This window comes from Sinocyclocheilus rhinocerous, unplaced genomic scaffold (assembly GCF_001515625.1).
Source record: "Sinocyclocheilus rhinocerous isolate Xijiao unplaced genomic scaffold, SAMN03320098_v1.1 scaffold438, whole genome shotgun sequence".
NCBI lineage: Eukaryota > Metazoa > Chordata > Actinopteri > Cypriniformes > Cyprinidae > Sinocyclocheilus > Sinocyclocheilus rhinocerous.
Window position 1 is genome coordinate 390,801 of NW_015634015.1, and position 15,157 is coordinate 405,957.

The 15,157-nt window shown below is 37.0% G+C and overlaps 1 protein-coding gene across 1 annotated transcript in view; it reads left to right on the forward strand.

Moving 5' to 3' along the window:
• The window catches only part of LOC107745051 (PQ-loop repeat-containing protein 1-like), a 43,925-nt gene extending 34,917 nt beyond the window's left edge, over positions 1 to 9,008 (forward strand). Inside the window, exon 5 of the mRNA XM_016558881.1 lies at positions 8,584 to 9,008. Within this exon, the coding sequence (XP_016414367.1) occupies positions 8,584 to 8,791 (208 nt within the window). The 3' untranslated portion in view covers positions 8,792 to 9,008. The remainder of the gene's footprint in view (positions 1 to 8,583) is intronic.
• The last annotated feature ends 6,149 nt before the right edge of the window (positions 9,009 to 15,157 follow it).

The following is a 15,157-nucleotide window of genomic DNA, read 5'->3' on the forward strand; positions in this document are numbered from 1 at the left end:
CTCCCAATACATAAATCAACATGTTATCTTATCAGTCACATGGTCCGAATTTTCCCGCTCTTGCAGAGTATAATTTTGGACATGATTTCTATAACAAGAATATAATACATTTTACAAAGTATTGATTGATAGAAACGTTTAAAGCATGAATTTTCAAACTCATACATACCCAACATGAATATAAACCTATAAACTATTCAATAGTTATTCAAAAGACATACACAACGAGTGATTAGGACATGATAGTCTAATGTGTGGGTTACATACATAATTTGGAGTTATGCATAGAAATGATTAGTTGCTCATAAGTCCTTTTAACATAATTTAGGTGCATATATACATGTAAAGGCAGTTTCTGTGCCATTCTGTGAACGTGAAAACATGTATTGTGAAGACCAAAGGTCAAACGGGTTTAGAAGGAATCTCAGTCTGGTCTTTGTCCTGGGTGAGGGAAACCAATCCAAGGAAGTCTTTAGCTCGTGATTTCAATCATGGATTTACATGTGATGGTCATGCTGTGCATCTCTTTGACCATTAATCTTGGTTACTTGCCCCAAATTTGAAACACTCCTTCCTGAGTTGGAATTGTCAATAAGTGTTCTTTTGTTTAATGTTGAAAGCTGCTAGTTCGTTAGGCTCACATCAGACTCGTGGCGCCAGGGTATCGTGGACAGATTTATAACGTTGTCTTGTTATCCTGGGCCTCTTTGTGGAATTTGGCTCTTTGCGTTGTTCCAACACCAATCTGATCAAATCTTAAATTGTCTGATTCGCTCTGATACCCTACAAATGCTACAGTTATTCCGTGTCGGAATGCCTGTTTTTGTTTTGGTCTGTGGGACTCCGCCCACTGCCAGTTTAGCCAATAGTATTCAACACCCCAGGGTTGCCAGTTGGTGGAAAACACAGCGCACTGTAGCCATGATAGCCAACAAGTGAACTGGGTCAGAGATCGTAGGTTCTGTCCGACCTAAAAAGCTTCAGCATCCATCTAAAAAGCTCTATGACTATAGGCATATTAAAAAGTGAATAAATCAATTCATCACCTTAAAGTGTAAGACTCTTGACCTTTCATTAATAATTTCGCTCGTTCCTGTTGCATGTCATCAATTTGGCAACCCACGCCAGAGTCGAGTCTGAGGAGAAACTAAATTTTGAATTTGGACTGTATGAATGAATGAATGAATGAGGTTTAGCTAAAAGGTATAGGCCTGGTTTAACAGACAGGGTTTATACTAAACCAGGATTAGGCCATAGTTCAATTAGGACATTTAAGTCATTTTTATAAACGTGCCTTTGAAAAAAAAAACATTACTGTTGTCCATCTTGAGACAAAACAAAGGCATTGATATATTTTAAGATCAATCAGTGCAAGTTTCTTTCAGTTGAAACAGCTCAGACTTACATTTTAGTCTGGGACTAGGCTTAAGCCTTGTCTGTGAAACCGGGGGATAGAATATTATATACAAATTAGGCTTGGCAAAAAAAGTAAAAACATGTAAGCATAAGGGAGTGATTGAGGCATGTATGCTTTTTAATCAGTAAGTGATGATGAGCTACCGCACTGAGCAGTTTTACAGATTTGACTTTGCATTGTTGAGGCCAGAGACCTTTAAAAACTTCCATCTGACTTAAGGACAACTTTTATTGCACTCTTGTGCTGCTTTATCTTGTTTATGTTCCCTGAATGTCACACAGAACCTAAAGTAATTTATGTTCACTTCCAGTGCATGCGAAACGCTCGTATCAGATTTAGATCCACACAGTGTTCAGTGAAGACCCTCCACAAACTCTCACAATTTATCTCCTGGAGACTGCCCTGTATTACAAGACTAAATTGAATTACGATTTTTTTTTCTTCTTTTTGTTGCTGCACTGATCAAAACAAATGGTGAACGTTCCATCTTATTTCCAGTCTTGTTTTTTCCCCATTCATTTTTTTTCTCTTTCTTTTGTAGTTGTTCAGCCATTGTTAGTTGTTTCAGAGTGAGTTGTTTACCTGTTAACTGCTGCTGTGAATGAACCTCTGGCCTCATGTTACTCTATTTTGTTGAACGTTAATGAATCGCAATGGGAGGGAAAGCGGTGACCCCCACAGTCGGCCTTATAAGGTTCACCGCCAGAGTCCTGTTAGTTTGAGTTGGAGGACCCTCAGTGCCTTATTTAGTCGTGTGAATGATCTCGCGGCCGCCCTGCAATAGCACCCAGCTCTCGTTTCATATGTGTGTTTACTGAGCAGCAGGCTGGTTTGTATCCACGGGCTGCAAACAAACCATTCATTAAGTTGCGCGCTCCTGTAGATTTGAGGCTGGCGTCAGGTGCGGGGTGAATTGAACGCTCCCACAAAAGGAAGCTGCCCTCCATGCGTCTGTCAGGAGAAGCGGTGCAGGACAGCAGTATTTCACAGCAGTGTGTTTGTGTTGACTGCTTTATGTCGATCACCCTGTTTCTCAGGCTGTTGGTGGCGTGTTCATGCCGTTGGCATCTAACATCCTCTCAGCTAGAGATGCTCAGGCAGGACTTTTGATCACCTTCTGTTGTTCGCATTGCTACTGCCTTTGATTGCCCACGGTCTGAAGCCCATGGTCTTTGATTTTGTTCTTTTATGTTTTGTTTTGTTTTTATGTTGTTTTTGTGGTTTTTGTTTGGGGGAGGTTGTTTTGGATTGGTTTTGTGTTTTTGTTTTGTTGTTTTTGGTTTTGTGACTGGTTTTTGTTTTTTGTTTTTTTTTTCTTGTTTTTTATTTTGTGTGGGTTTTTTTTGTTTGTTTTGATGTGGTTTGATTTTGTTCTCTTCTGTTTTTTTGTTTGTTTGGTTTTGTGTTTTTGTTTGGGGAGGTTGTTTTGGATTGGTTTTGTGTTTTTGTTTGTTTTTATTATTTTGTTTTGTTGTTTTTTGTGTGGTTTCTTGATTTTTATGTGGTTTGATTTTGTTCTCTTCTGTTTTGTCTTGTGTTTTTGTTTTGTTTTGAGCTTTATTTATTTATTTATTTATTTATTGGAGTGGGGGTTTGGTTTTGTGTTTTTTGTCTAGTTTGGTTTGGATAGGTTTTTTGTTTTGTGATTGTTTTTTGTTTTTTTGTGGATAGAGTACATTCAGTGCTTCAAATGAAAATTGTATCATTGAGTATCATGTTTGCAACGTTTGTATAAGCAAATATTTGAAAGATATTCTGTTTTATGTGTAGCTTCTTTAGTTTTTTTTATCTTTTTATATTTACTTTCCACTAACTGTTATAGAAAAAATTACTGGTTGGTTTACTTTACAAATCAGTAAGATGGTGCAGTCTAAGTCAGTATTCTGTTAGTATTTTTGCTATAAGGTTAGAGTGGATAGATTTCATCGTGATCAGAAAAGAAGTCAAACATCTGTCTGATTAGGGGGAGTGGGAATTGGGTCCGACTGAAATCTGTATAAAAAAGGAAGCACTAGATGGTACGTAAAAAGTGAAATATCGCCCACAAGAAGTAAAACATTAGCAGATGATTGAAGGCTAACAGCAAAATGTCTTGCACAAACATCTATAAAATATGAATGTTTTTTTGTGCTTTTTGAAGCAGAAATATAGAATGTGTGTATGTGTTTGTGTGTGTTTGTGTGTGTGTGTGTGTGTGTGTGTATAATGACAAGGGTATGACATAGGTATTACAAGGAGAAGGTGACTTTTCAGGACATTACCCCATGTCCCCACTTTTCAAAACGCTTATAAATCACACAGAATGGAGTGTATTGAAAATCTGAAATAGCACAAAGTTTCCTGTGAGGGGTAGGTTTAGGGGTAGGGTTGGTGTAGGGCAATAGAATATACGGTCTGTACAGTAGAAAAACCATTACGCCTATGGAGAGTCCCCACTTTTCACAAAAACAAACCTGTGTGTGTGTGAGAGAGAGCGAGAGAGAGAGAGATATGAGTAAAGACTCTCACCTCTGTCCATAGTTTTTATATATACATGAACAGATATTCTGCTTTGTGTCATTCACACAAAATGCCAAACACAGTAATTACACGCATTTCATTTTCTTGCTTTCCTGAAACCAAATGCATTAATCATGAAAAAATCATTCAAAAAAGCAAAAAAAAGAATTGTATGTTAACAACCATAAAATTGTAGTTTCTCAAAATGTGTATTCATGGTTACCAGAACACCATCTCGTCCAGTTTACAGAATATGAATAATATTTGTCTTTGATGTCCTCTTGGATGTTAATGTGTGGGTGTTAGTGTGGTTTACCAGCCTCATGTCTCTCTAGAGTTAGTCAGCCGATCGTTGTTTGTAGTGTTGCAGTGCTGCTGCACTTACAGTGTTTGTTGTGATTCTCTGGTAACTGTTGCAGGCGGATTTGTTTATACTCTATCATGGAAACCATGGCAACCGTCAGCCTTCTCGACTCCTGATGGTTTCCATGGCAGCTGTTAAAACTGATCACTGCTCTTTTTTTTTAAATTTCATTTGACCACAGTTGGTTTGATGGCACGCACCAACACTGCCCATATCCCAAACTAGTGTGCTTTATAGTTTATTTACAGTAAACCTAGTTTTGGTTAATCTGATGGTTAATGTACAAACATTAAGATATTTTCATTAGTCAGAGAAACAGAATCTTCTGTTTTTCTTAGTTCTTGTATGTCTTATGAAAACACATTTTCTCTAATTTAAGGTGTAATGCGACACAAGCATTTATTTTATTTATCTTTAATAATCAGCTGATTGTGCATTATCACACATATTGCATGGCTACTTACCAAATACATACTGTATATGTATGAATTGTTGGAAATTATTTTAGACAAGAAAGTGTTTTTTTTTTAATTTTGTTTTTGTTTAGTCTTGTGCTTCAGATGAAATTCTGAATATTATAGATGTTATAAGATATTTAGTTTTTAAAAAAAAATCTTTTATCACCTTGTACACTAGCTTGCGCATTATTACATTATAACACTTGTTACATGACTACTTACCAACTGAATAAACATGTGGGTATGAAATATTAATTTGATTTTAAATTGTTATTTGAAAAGAAGACAGAAGAGACATGAAGCACTGCATTGCAACAAAATGTTCATTTTAATAGGATCAAACAATTTTCTTTCAATACTTGCCATCTCTGATGGAAATGCTTATCAGATGTTTATTATATATGCAAAAGCATATTGCAGTGCATTATGGGATTGCTTACAGTTGTCTACAATTTAAGGCATGTTTTTTGTCAGTTGATCAGCTATGGTGCAAAACAAGCTGTCTGACACAGTATATAATGAAGTAATTTCTTAACATTATTACTTTACTTTTGCACTTTGTTTTCGTTTTGTTGTGCTTTGTGTTTTTTGTTTCGTCATGTTTTTGTGTTTTGTTGTTGTGTTGTTTTTTTCATTTAATTTTTTTGTTGTTTTTTTGTTTTGTCATGTTTTTGTGTTTTGTTGTTGTTGTTTTTTTCATTTAATTTTTTTGTTGTTTTTTTGTTTTGTCATGTTTTTGTTTTGTTGTTGTTGTTTTTTTTTCATTTAATTTGTTTGTTTTGTCATGTTTTTGTGTTTTGTTGTTGTGTTGTTTTTTTCATTTAATTTTTTTGTTGTTTTTTTGTTTTGTCATGTTTTTGTGTTTTGTTGTTGTGTTGTTTTTTTCATTTAATTTTTTTGTTGTTTTTTTGTTTTGTCATGTTTTTGTGTTTTGTTGTTGTGTTGTTTTTTTCATTTAATTTTTTTGTTGTTTTTTTGTTTTGTCATGTTTTTGTGTTTTGTTGTTGTGTTGTTTTTTTCATTTAATTTTTTTGTTGTTTTTTTGTTTTGTCATGTTTTTGTGTTTTGTTGTTGTGTTGTTTTTTTCATTTAATTTTTTTGTTGTTTTTTTGTTTTGTCATGTTTTTGTGTTTTGTTGTTGTGTTGTTTTTTTCATTTAATTTTTTTGTTGTTTTTTTGTTTTGTAATGTTTTTTGTTGTTTTGTTTTGTCATGTTTTTTGTTTTTTTGTTTTTCTTTTGTTGTGTTTTTCCTTTTGTTTTTTGTTTTGTCATTTTTGTTTGTAATGTTTTTTGTTGTTTTTTGTCATGCTTTGTTTTTTTTTTTATCTTGTTTTGTTTGTTTTTTGTTTTGTTTAGTTTGAAAGACTGTGAAGAGGAAACAATGTTTTGAGAAGAGTTGATTCAGTGCTTCAAATGAAAATCTAATCACTCAATATTACAATGTTTGCGAAGTCTGAATAAGCAGTTTTGTTGTTTTATGTTGTCTATAATTTCCTGGGCAGTAGGGGTGTTTAGGAAACATGTTGGGAAACAAAATATTTTTTCCAGTGGTTTGGTGTTGCTAAACGTACATATTTCACCTTTAATGATGTAAGCGGCCATGACCCTGTGCACATCATCTCTCACACTCATTAAGCTGTGCTGTTGTGTGGAGTGTCGAGTGGTTTATTACTCTATCGCAGGAGCTGATCGCTGTGGCCTGGCGGCGCTGAGAGCACTCTTTCATCTCTTTAGGACGTGCTGCTGTAATAAGCTCTCAGAGTGGCCTTTTATCAGATGCCGTGGATCAGGCCGGCTCTCAGCTCTGCTTTGAGTGTAACACAGAGCCAAACAAAGAAGAGAAAACAGTGTTTACCTCGGCTCTCTGCTTGCACTCACACCTGACTCCATTTCTTTTGGGCAAGAAAAGATTTGTTAGTGTTTTGTACTCTCTGTTTTCTTTGGTTTGTTCTTCACACCCAGCTGTTTTGTATACTCATCCTTTTGAGACTGCTGCTTGAAAGACACACCACAGTAATCTCACTGAGTCTTGCATTCGATTTTTAAACTCTGCTAGGTTTCAGTGTGAATATACACTATTGGACAAATGTTTAGAGATTGATATGATTTTTTTTAAATGTTTTTGAAAGATGTCTCTTATGCTCACCAAGGCTGCATTTGTTAGATCAAACATATAGTGAAACTGTGAAATATTACAATAAAAAAAAAAACAATTTTCTGTTTGAATATAATTTAAATAGTAATTTATTTGAAGCAAAGCTGAATTTTCAGTCGCCATTACTGTAGTCATCAGTGTCACAAAAACCTTTATTGTAGCATAGAGGTTACAATATGGTTGACAAATATGCCTTTTTTTTTGATGGTCACTACCTTAGAATATCTTAGCACTTGATAAAAATAATTCTGTAAAATAAACAGATTTATGCTTTGGCAACATCTTGATTCAGTAATTCCATTAGCAATAGTGTTTTTCACAAATAAAGAAATTAAAATAAAATTTTAAAAACAAGTAAGTGAACAGTAAGTGTGCTCAGTAAGTGTCATATTTTCAACACAAACTTTATATAACACAGCATTAAAGATTATGTTTATGTTGGCATTCAAGTGCTGGCCTTCTTAGTGCTGTCAAAATAAAAGTCCTGTCACTGTCAGAAAAAGCTCCAGTAGAAACACAAAAGGTGAAGTTTTGAAACACAAAAGGTGAAGTTTTGAAGAATAACCTGGTCACTCTTTTTGCTTTGATTGAAGTGAGTGAGGACTGGGACTGTCAAGCTCCAAAAAACATTGCACCATAAAAATAGCATGCATGATAAATACAAAGTCTTCTGATGCCATATCATAGCTTTGGTTGAGGGAATTAGTAGCGATGTCCAGCTGGAGAACAGATCATGCTTTTGCATTAGCTCTTTAATAATTCTATTATATATATATATGGATTGAGAAATATTTGCAATTACACATTTATAGTGGTAAAGCTGTACATGTAAAATATATGAAATATTTAAGTGTAATATTAAATAAAGCACTACAGTTAATATTATGATCAAAGACTTTTTAAAAAGTGTACTTTAGTGTATTTTTTATCAAAATTCAATGCAGATAAATACAATTTCTTAATTTACTTTTACAGTTAAAATAAGTGTACCTTTTCATTGTGGTTAACAATTAATAATGACCAAAATTTCTCTCTGTTTTTAACACCTAGCTAGAGTTGTAATATAATCTATAAGTTGCATGGACTACTTTTATGCTGTTTTTTTAAGCTTGAATGCTTCATTCATGGTAATTATATAGGAAAGAGTGAGCAGCACATTCTTCTAAATTTCTCCTTTTGTTCTCCATGGAAGGAAGACAGTGAGTAAACGATGACAGTATGATGCTTTCCAGTTGGACGTGTAATCTTGTACTCAAGTGTGAGAAACTAAGCGTGGATGAGAGAGAGCATGAGACCCACAGGCGGAGCAGATGGAGCTAGCCTGTGGGAACACTGTAACTGTCAGGCCTCAATGTTACGCCTGTCCTTTTCCAACTAATGACTGATATTATGAAAAGCCTCATCCTCTTTTTATAGAGCTGGTTAGAAAGACTAAACCAATACCTCTCCAGCCCACCTTCACTATTGTTAGAAATGATGTAGAAATTAGACTGTGTTGTTTTTAATAGAGAACCTAAGCAAAATCCATAAATCCTAAGTATTAAAACTTGCAATCAAGTAAAAAAAAAAAAAAAAAAGTTTGCCTGTTTTCTCAATTTCAGTGATTTTGATCTGCCTCTCGCTTTCTCACGTCTCATACTTTAATAACACTCTGACTCTAACTCTCTCTCTCACTTCCTGTCCCTCCAGTATTAAGATGGTGTTGATGTGGACCAGTGGAGACACTTTCAAGACCGGCTACTTCCTGTTGACTCAGGCTCCCGAGCAGTTCTGGATCTGCGGCCTCCTTCAGGTGTGCGTGGACTTCGCCATTCTCTTCCAAGTGTACTACTACAGCCGCTTCCCACAGAAACCCGTCTCACACACCACACACACCACCAGCGCCAAGGCCCTATGAAACACCCTCGCTTCACAGAATCTGCTCAAATCTGTTACAATGCATACATACAGCATCTTTATACGGTGTCTCCAAAACGGATTTGGATAAGTGATACGCTTAAGCCACATCTAAATATGTCTGAATGTCATTGTATTAGATACACAACATCAAACTATGATGTTAGATCTTTTATTACAATTAACTTCACTTTTTTGTGCTTGTTATCTTTTCTTGAAATTAATGCCAAGTTTTGATTTGTTGTTGTTTTTTTTTATGAAATGAAATGACATTCATACATTAAGTGTTGCTTAAAGGAATAGTTAACCCAAAAAAATGAAAATTTGCTGAAAATGTACTCGCCCTCAAACCATCCAAGATGTAGATGAGTTTGTTTCTTCATCAGATTGGGAGAGAAATGTCGCATTACATGCTACATTTCTCCAAATCTGTTCAGATGAAGAAACAAACTCATTTTCATATTTTCAAACTCTATTTCATGAAGTGTTCTGATTTTTGGTGCCACTGTATAAATATACATTGAACCAAACTTTACATGCAATATCATAAAGATATGCAGTCATATTTACACATTTACATACATATACAAACCAGCCCAAGGTAATCATCATGCTTATGAAAACTTTTGCCTTGCAGACTCTCAGAATGACCTGAAATGTATCTGACATCAGATGGATGAATGTACAAAGCTTTTGTTATAAGAGATTAATACAGTTAATGCTGTTTTATTTGGAGAAGACTGGTTTTACCTCAGTAGCCCTCTGTGGTGTTTCACACAGTGAAGGCCCAATGTTGAGCACAGGGAGATCCCTGTGTCTTTTTGAACCAAAAAAGAAGAAAAATACCCTCTCTTCTTTTGGTAGAAGGAGACAGTCCTCATACACTTCACAAATCCACACTTCCCCAAATGTTATTTTTGGAGATATGTATGGCAATCCTAGTTCATTTACATGCAATCAGTTCAGTTAGCACGACAAAATATGAAGTCACTGTATTCATATACTGACTTTTGACCTCTTTAAGAAACTTTGACTTAAAGTACAGTATTTGCGGCACATTGGGGGTTAATTAAAAGATTTATGACTTCAACGCCAAGTGCTTTAAACATCCAGTCAACCATCAGTCCTGAATATGACAATACACTGCAAAAAAATCACTTTCATTAACAGTATTTGTCATTTTCCAGTAAAAGTTTTATGTATGTTATAAAAGTTTATGATTATTATTATGATTAATAATAATTCTACTGCATTATCATGTTTTGGCTTATGCTTAAAGATTGATGTATGGTTTTGTTTTGTTTGTTTTTTTACTTGACAATAAGACAATTAGTATTGTAAGGAAACATTTTTTTACCTGAAGATCCTTAAAACAGGATATGTTTACATACAGTAAAGAAAAAAGCGGGCGGGGGATCTTTGTTTTTTTGTTTTTCTTCAAATGTTGGAGAATATATCTTTTCACATGTCTTTATAAATTTACTTTTTAACTTTTACATTTAATTATCTTTTTTTACATTGCTTTTTTTTTTTGTGGAAAATATGACAAATGCTTTTTAAGAAAATGATTATTTGCTGATTAATACTGGTCCAGTAGTTATAGTCAGGGATGTTACGTGCCAGTAAATGTTATGAGAGAGGTGCTGCTTATCAGTATGTTAGATATGCAATTGTGAGGGACAGTTTGACAGAATTGATATTCGATATCGAAGATATTCGATATGACGAGATACGAGTCTCTGATAAAACTCTCCCCATTTAGATTAGAAAGACAAGAGGGTTTTCTTTTAAAGGACAATGTTTTATTACGATCGCTGTTATTTCTTTCTGTTTTTCTATTTTATTCTATCTTTTTTTACCTTCTATTCTGAGATATCATGTATTTTACTTGAGCTTCATTTAAATATATATTGTTTCTCTTTGTGCTGTGTTTGCTAAAATAACTGCTTTATTCTGTATTGCCATTATTTTAAACTGTCTTCTGTTTCATGCTCTTGCCATTGAATGCAAGTAACTGGCGTACACTCTGGTTCCCATGATGATATATCGGTTTACTCTATCATTGCACTCCATACAGCATTGATACTCACAGTTATTGAGTGCTGTTTTTGTTTTTTGTTTACCTCCTGTTTAGCCAAATGTTCTTTTTCATATTAAGTTGGATACTTTTGGTCATATATTTGCAATGCTACTTTTTTATAGCTAGATTTGTTAATAAACTTTAAAAAAAATTCTGTATATATATTGCTGTCATTAATATATAAATTAATAGGTGTTTAGAGTTTTTAGTGTTTTACAGTCAGGTTCCTCTACAGATGCATTTGATGTTAGCTTATCAAACAATTACACTCCGACATAAAAAATGTTAAAATTTATGAATTATAAATCACACCTACTAAACAAAACAACATCTTGTATCACAAATCAAATGAAAAAAAATTGAGCATTATTGCTCTGTAGGCTTAGCTTAAAGTCTCAGGCTGTAGATGGTTCAGCCTATTTTTCATGGTATAATGTGCAGGCATTTAACCGATTTGATTAAAATGGAAACCTGCGAGTGCATTCATTTTAGCAGTGTTTGTACTGGCAGCACACATGGTTTCTCCATGCTTTTATGAGCACAGGACTCTCAGTGGAATCAATAAGGATGTATCTACCACTGGTCAATGTGGTTCACAACAACCTGACCCTCTGTCACACATATTTAATCACTTATAGGAATAGATGTGCAGGACTCAATACTGGACTCAATATAATAAACCAACTAAATGTTATTAGATGATAATACCATGCTATTGAATTATTACTATATTTATATACCATGGCATTTACATGGTAGTCAAGAATACCCTAGTATCATGTCTAAGTACATACTGTATAGTAACATTCAGTTCACTTTCCCTTTTTTACTTGAATCTATATATACTACTAAGAACCATCTATCACTCGACAGTTTGAAAATAAGAAACCTTTATTCTTTTAAAGGGTATTTCACTGTTTTTTACAACCGGCAGATCCTGAGACTATGGCATCTAAAAGCAGAGCTATACAGAAATGTGTGTAAATGTGTTTTCATAAACATAGTTACTGCAAATCAGCTATATAGGAGCGTTAATTAAAGTTTAATAGCCTGTTTTGAACAGTGTAACACTGTATCCTCTGACACCAGAGAAAAGCTCATTTAACCTTAAAGGTGGATGCTAAATAAAATGGCAATCTTCACAGTCATACAGTTTTCACAGGTAGGAACATCCATCGACCAGGAACACCAGCTTAATGAAAATTCAGTCATCACTCACCCTCATACCACTCTAAACCCATATGATTGTCTTTCTTCAGTGGAACACAAAAGGAAATATTTAACCGAATGCTCATGCTGCTCATTTCCATACAATGAAAGTGGATGGGGACAGAGGCAGTTGAACTCTCAAATCTCTTTAGAACTGCTACATATGTAAAAATAGAACTATGCCGGTAAACCTCTCTTCCCTGGCCTCAAGAGGCTTGCTAGTTTTTAGTGTCCTTGTTAGTGCACCCACCATCCATGCCATTTGACACTGGTTCCAATCCCACTCGGACCGGTGCAAGTAGGACCAGTTTTATTGGTGCCATTTTTCAGATGGGAGTGAGGTTTAAGAGAAATGTGTGGCAGATGCCAGCTAGTAAGAGCTGTGCAGGTAAACCTCACTCAGGTATATTAAGGGCTGCTGGTTTTAGCTTCCCTGTTGGCGTGCCCTCCTCCAGTGCAGTTGATGCTGGTTCAAATCCCTCTCAGCATGATGCGAGTAGGACCAGTTATATTGGTGCCGTGACCCAAATGGGAGTGAAATTCAGAGGAGTGAGTATAACGGAGGAAAGCTAATAAGAGCTGCACAGGTAAACTTCACTCCCCTGGCCTCAAGAGACACATTAAGGGCTTTGGTTTTAGGGTTCTTGTTAGCGTGCCTTACTCTTATACTGGTTGAGCTGGTTCAAATCCCTCTCAGAGTGGTGAGAGTAGGACAAGTTACATTGGTGCCATGACCCGGATGGGAGTGAAATTTAGGGAGGTGAGTATAATGGAGGCCAGCTAGTAAGATCTCCACAGGAAACTTCACTTCCCTGGCCTCAAGAGACAGATTAAGTGCCATTGGTTTCTGCATTCTTGTTAGAGTGCCCTCCTCCCATGCTGATTGATGCTGGTTTGAATCCCACTCAGAGCGATGCGAGTGGAACCAGTTACACTGGTGCTGTGACCTAGATGGGGGTGAAATTTAGAGGGGTTGGTTTAATGGAGTCCAGCACGGTGCAAGTAGGACCAGTTTTATTGGTGCCATTTTTCAGATGGGAGTGAGGTTTAAGAGAAATGTGTGACAGATGCCAGCTAGTAAGAGCTGTGCAGGTAAACCTCACTCAAGAGGTATATTAAGGGCCGCTGGTTTTAGCGTCCCTGTTAGCGTGCCCTCCTCCAGTGCAGTTGATGCTGGTTCAGATCCCTCTCAGCATGATGCGAGTAGGGCCAGTTATATTGGTGCCGTGACCCAAATGGGAGTGAAATTCAGAGGAGTGAGTATAACGGAGGAAAGCTAATAAGAGCTGCACAGGTAAACTTCACTCCCCTGGCCTCAAGAGACACATTAAGGGCTTTGGTTTTAGGGTTCTTGTTAGCGTGCCTTACTCTTATACTGGTTGAGCTGGTTCAAATCCCTCTCAGAGTGGTGAGAGTAGGACAAGTTACATTGGTGCCATGACCCGGATGGGAGTGAAATTTAGGGAGGTGAGTATAATGGAGGCCAGCTAGTAAGATCTCCACAGGAAACTTCACTTCCCTGGCCTCAAGAGACAGATTAAGTGCCATTGGTTTCTGCATTCTTGTTAGAGTGCCCTCCTCCCATGCTGATTGATGCTGGTTTGAATCCCACTCAGAGCGATGCGAGTGGAACCAGTTACACTGGTGCTGTGACCTAGATGGGGGTGAAATTTAGAGGGGTTGGTTTCCTCACTCAGGTATATTAAGGGCTGCTGGTTTTAGCTTCCCTGTTGGCGTGCCCTCCTCCAGTGCAGTTGATGCTGGTTCAAATCCCTCTCAGCATGATGCGAGTAGGACCAGTTATATTGGTGCCGTGACCCAAATGGGAGTGAAATTCAGAGGAGTGAGTATAACGGAGGAAAGCTAATAAGAGCTGCACAGGTAAACTTCACTCCCCTGGCCTCAAGAGACACATTAAGGGCTTTGGTTTTAGGGTTCTTGTTAGCGTGCCTTACTCTTATACTGGTTGAGCTGGTTCAAATCCCTCTCAGAGTGGTGAGAGTAGGACAAGTTACATTGGTGCCATGACCCGGATGGGAGTGAAATTTAGGGGGGTGAGTATAATGGAGGCCAGCTAGTAAGATCTCCACAGGAAACTTCACTTCCCTGGCCTCAAGAGACAGATTAAGTGCCATTGGTTTCTGCATTCTTGTTAGAGTGCCCTCCTCCCATGCTGATTGATGCTGGTTTGAATCCCACTCAGAGCGATGCGAGTGGAACCAGTTACACTGGTGCTGTGACCTAGATGGGGGTGAAATTTAGAGGGGTTAGTTTAATGGAGTCCAGCTAGTAAGAGCTGCACATACAAGCCTCACTCCCCTGGCCTCAAGAGGCACGAAAGTGGACATTTTCATAGTGTCCTTGTTAACGTACACCATACTGTGAGATTGGTGCCATGACCCGAATGGGAGTGAAGTTTAGGGAGTGAATGTGACAGAGGCCAGCTAGTAAGAGCTGTGCAGGTTAACCTCACTCTTCTGGCCTCAAGAAGCACATTAAGGACTGCTGTTTCTTTGTTAACGTGCCACCTCCCTTTGATAGTGGTACAGGTAGGACCAGTGAAATTGGTGCCGTGACCCGAATGGGAGTAAGGTTTAGAAAGTTAGTTAGCTGTGCTGGTCAACCTCACAGCCCTGGCCTCAAGAGGTGTGGTATGGGTTGCTGGTTTTAGCATCCTTGTTAGCAAGCCCACCACCCATGCATTCTTAGAATGGTGCATGTAGGACCAGTTACATTGGTGCCTTGACACTAAGGGGTGTGAGGTTTAGGCAGTGAGTGTAACAGAGGCCAGGTGGTAGATAGCTGTGCAGGTAAACCTCACTCCCCTAACCTCGAGGCACACAGCGCTAGAGGCTGCAGTCTTTAACGTCCTTGTTAGTGTGCCCACCACCCATGCTGGTTGACACTGGTTCGAATTCCACTTGGAGCGGTGCAGCTAGGACCAGTTAAACATATTCAAACAGTACAATATGCAATATACAATATAAAACCAATTAGCATTCTGCTAAACATTTCCATTTTTTTCTACGGAAGAAGAAAGTCATACGCATTTGGAACAACATGAGGGTTAGTAAATGA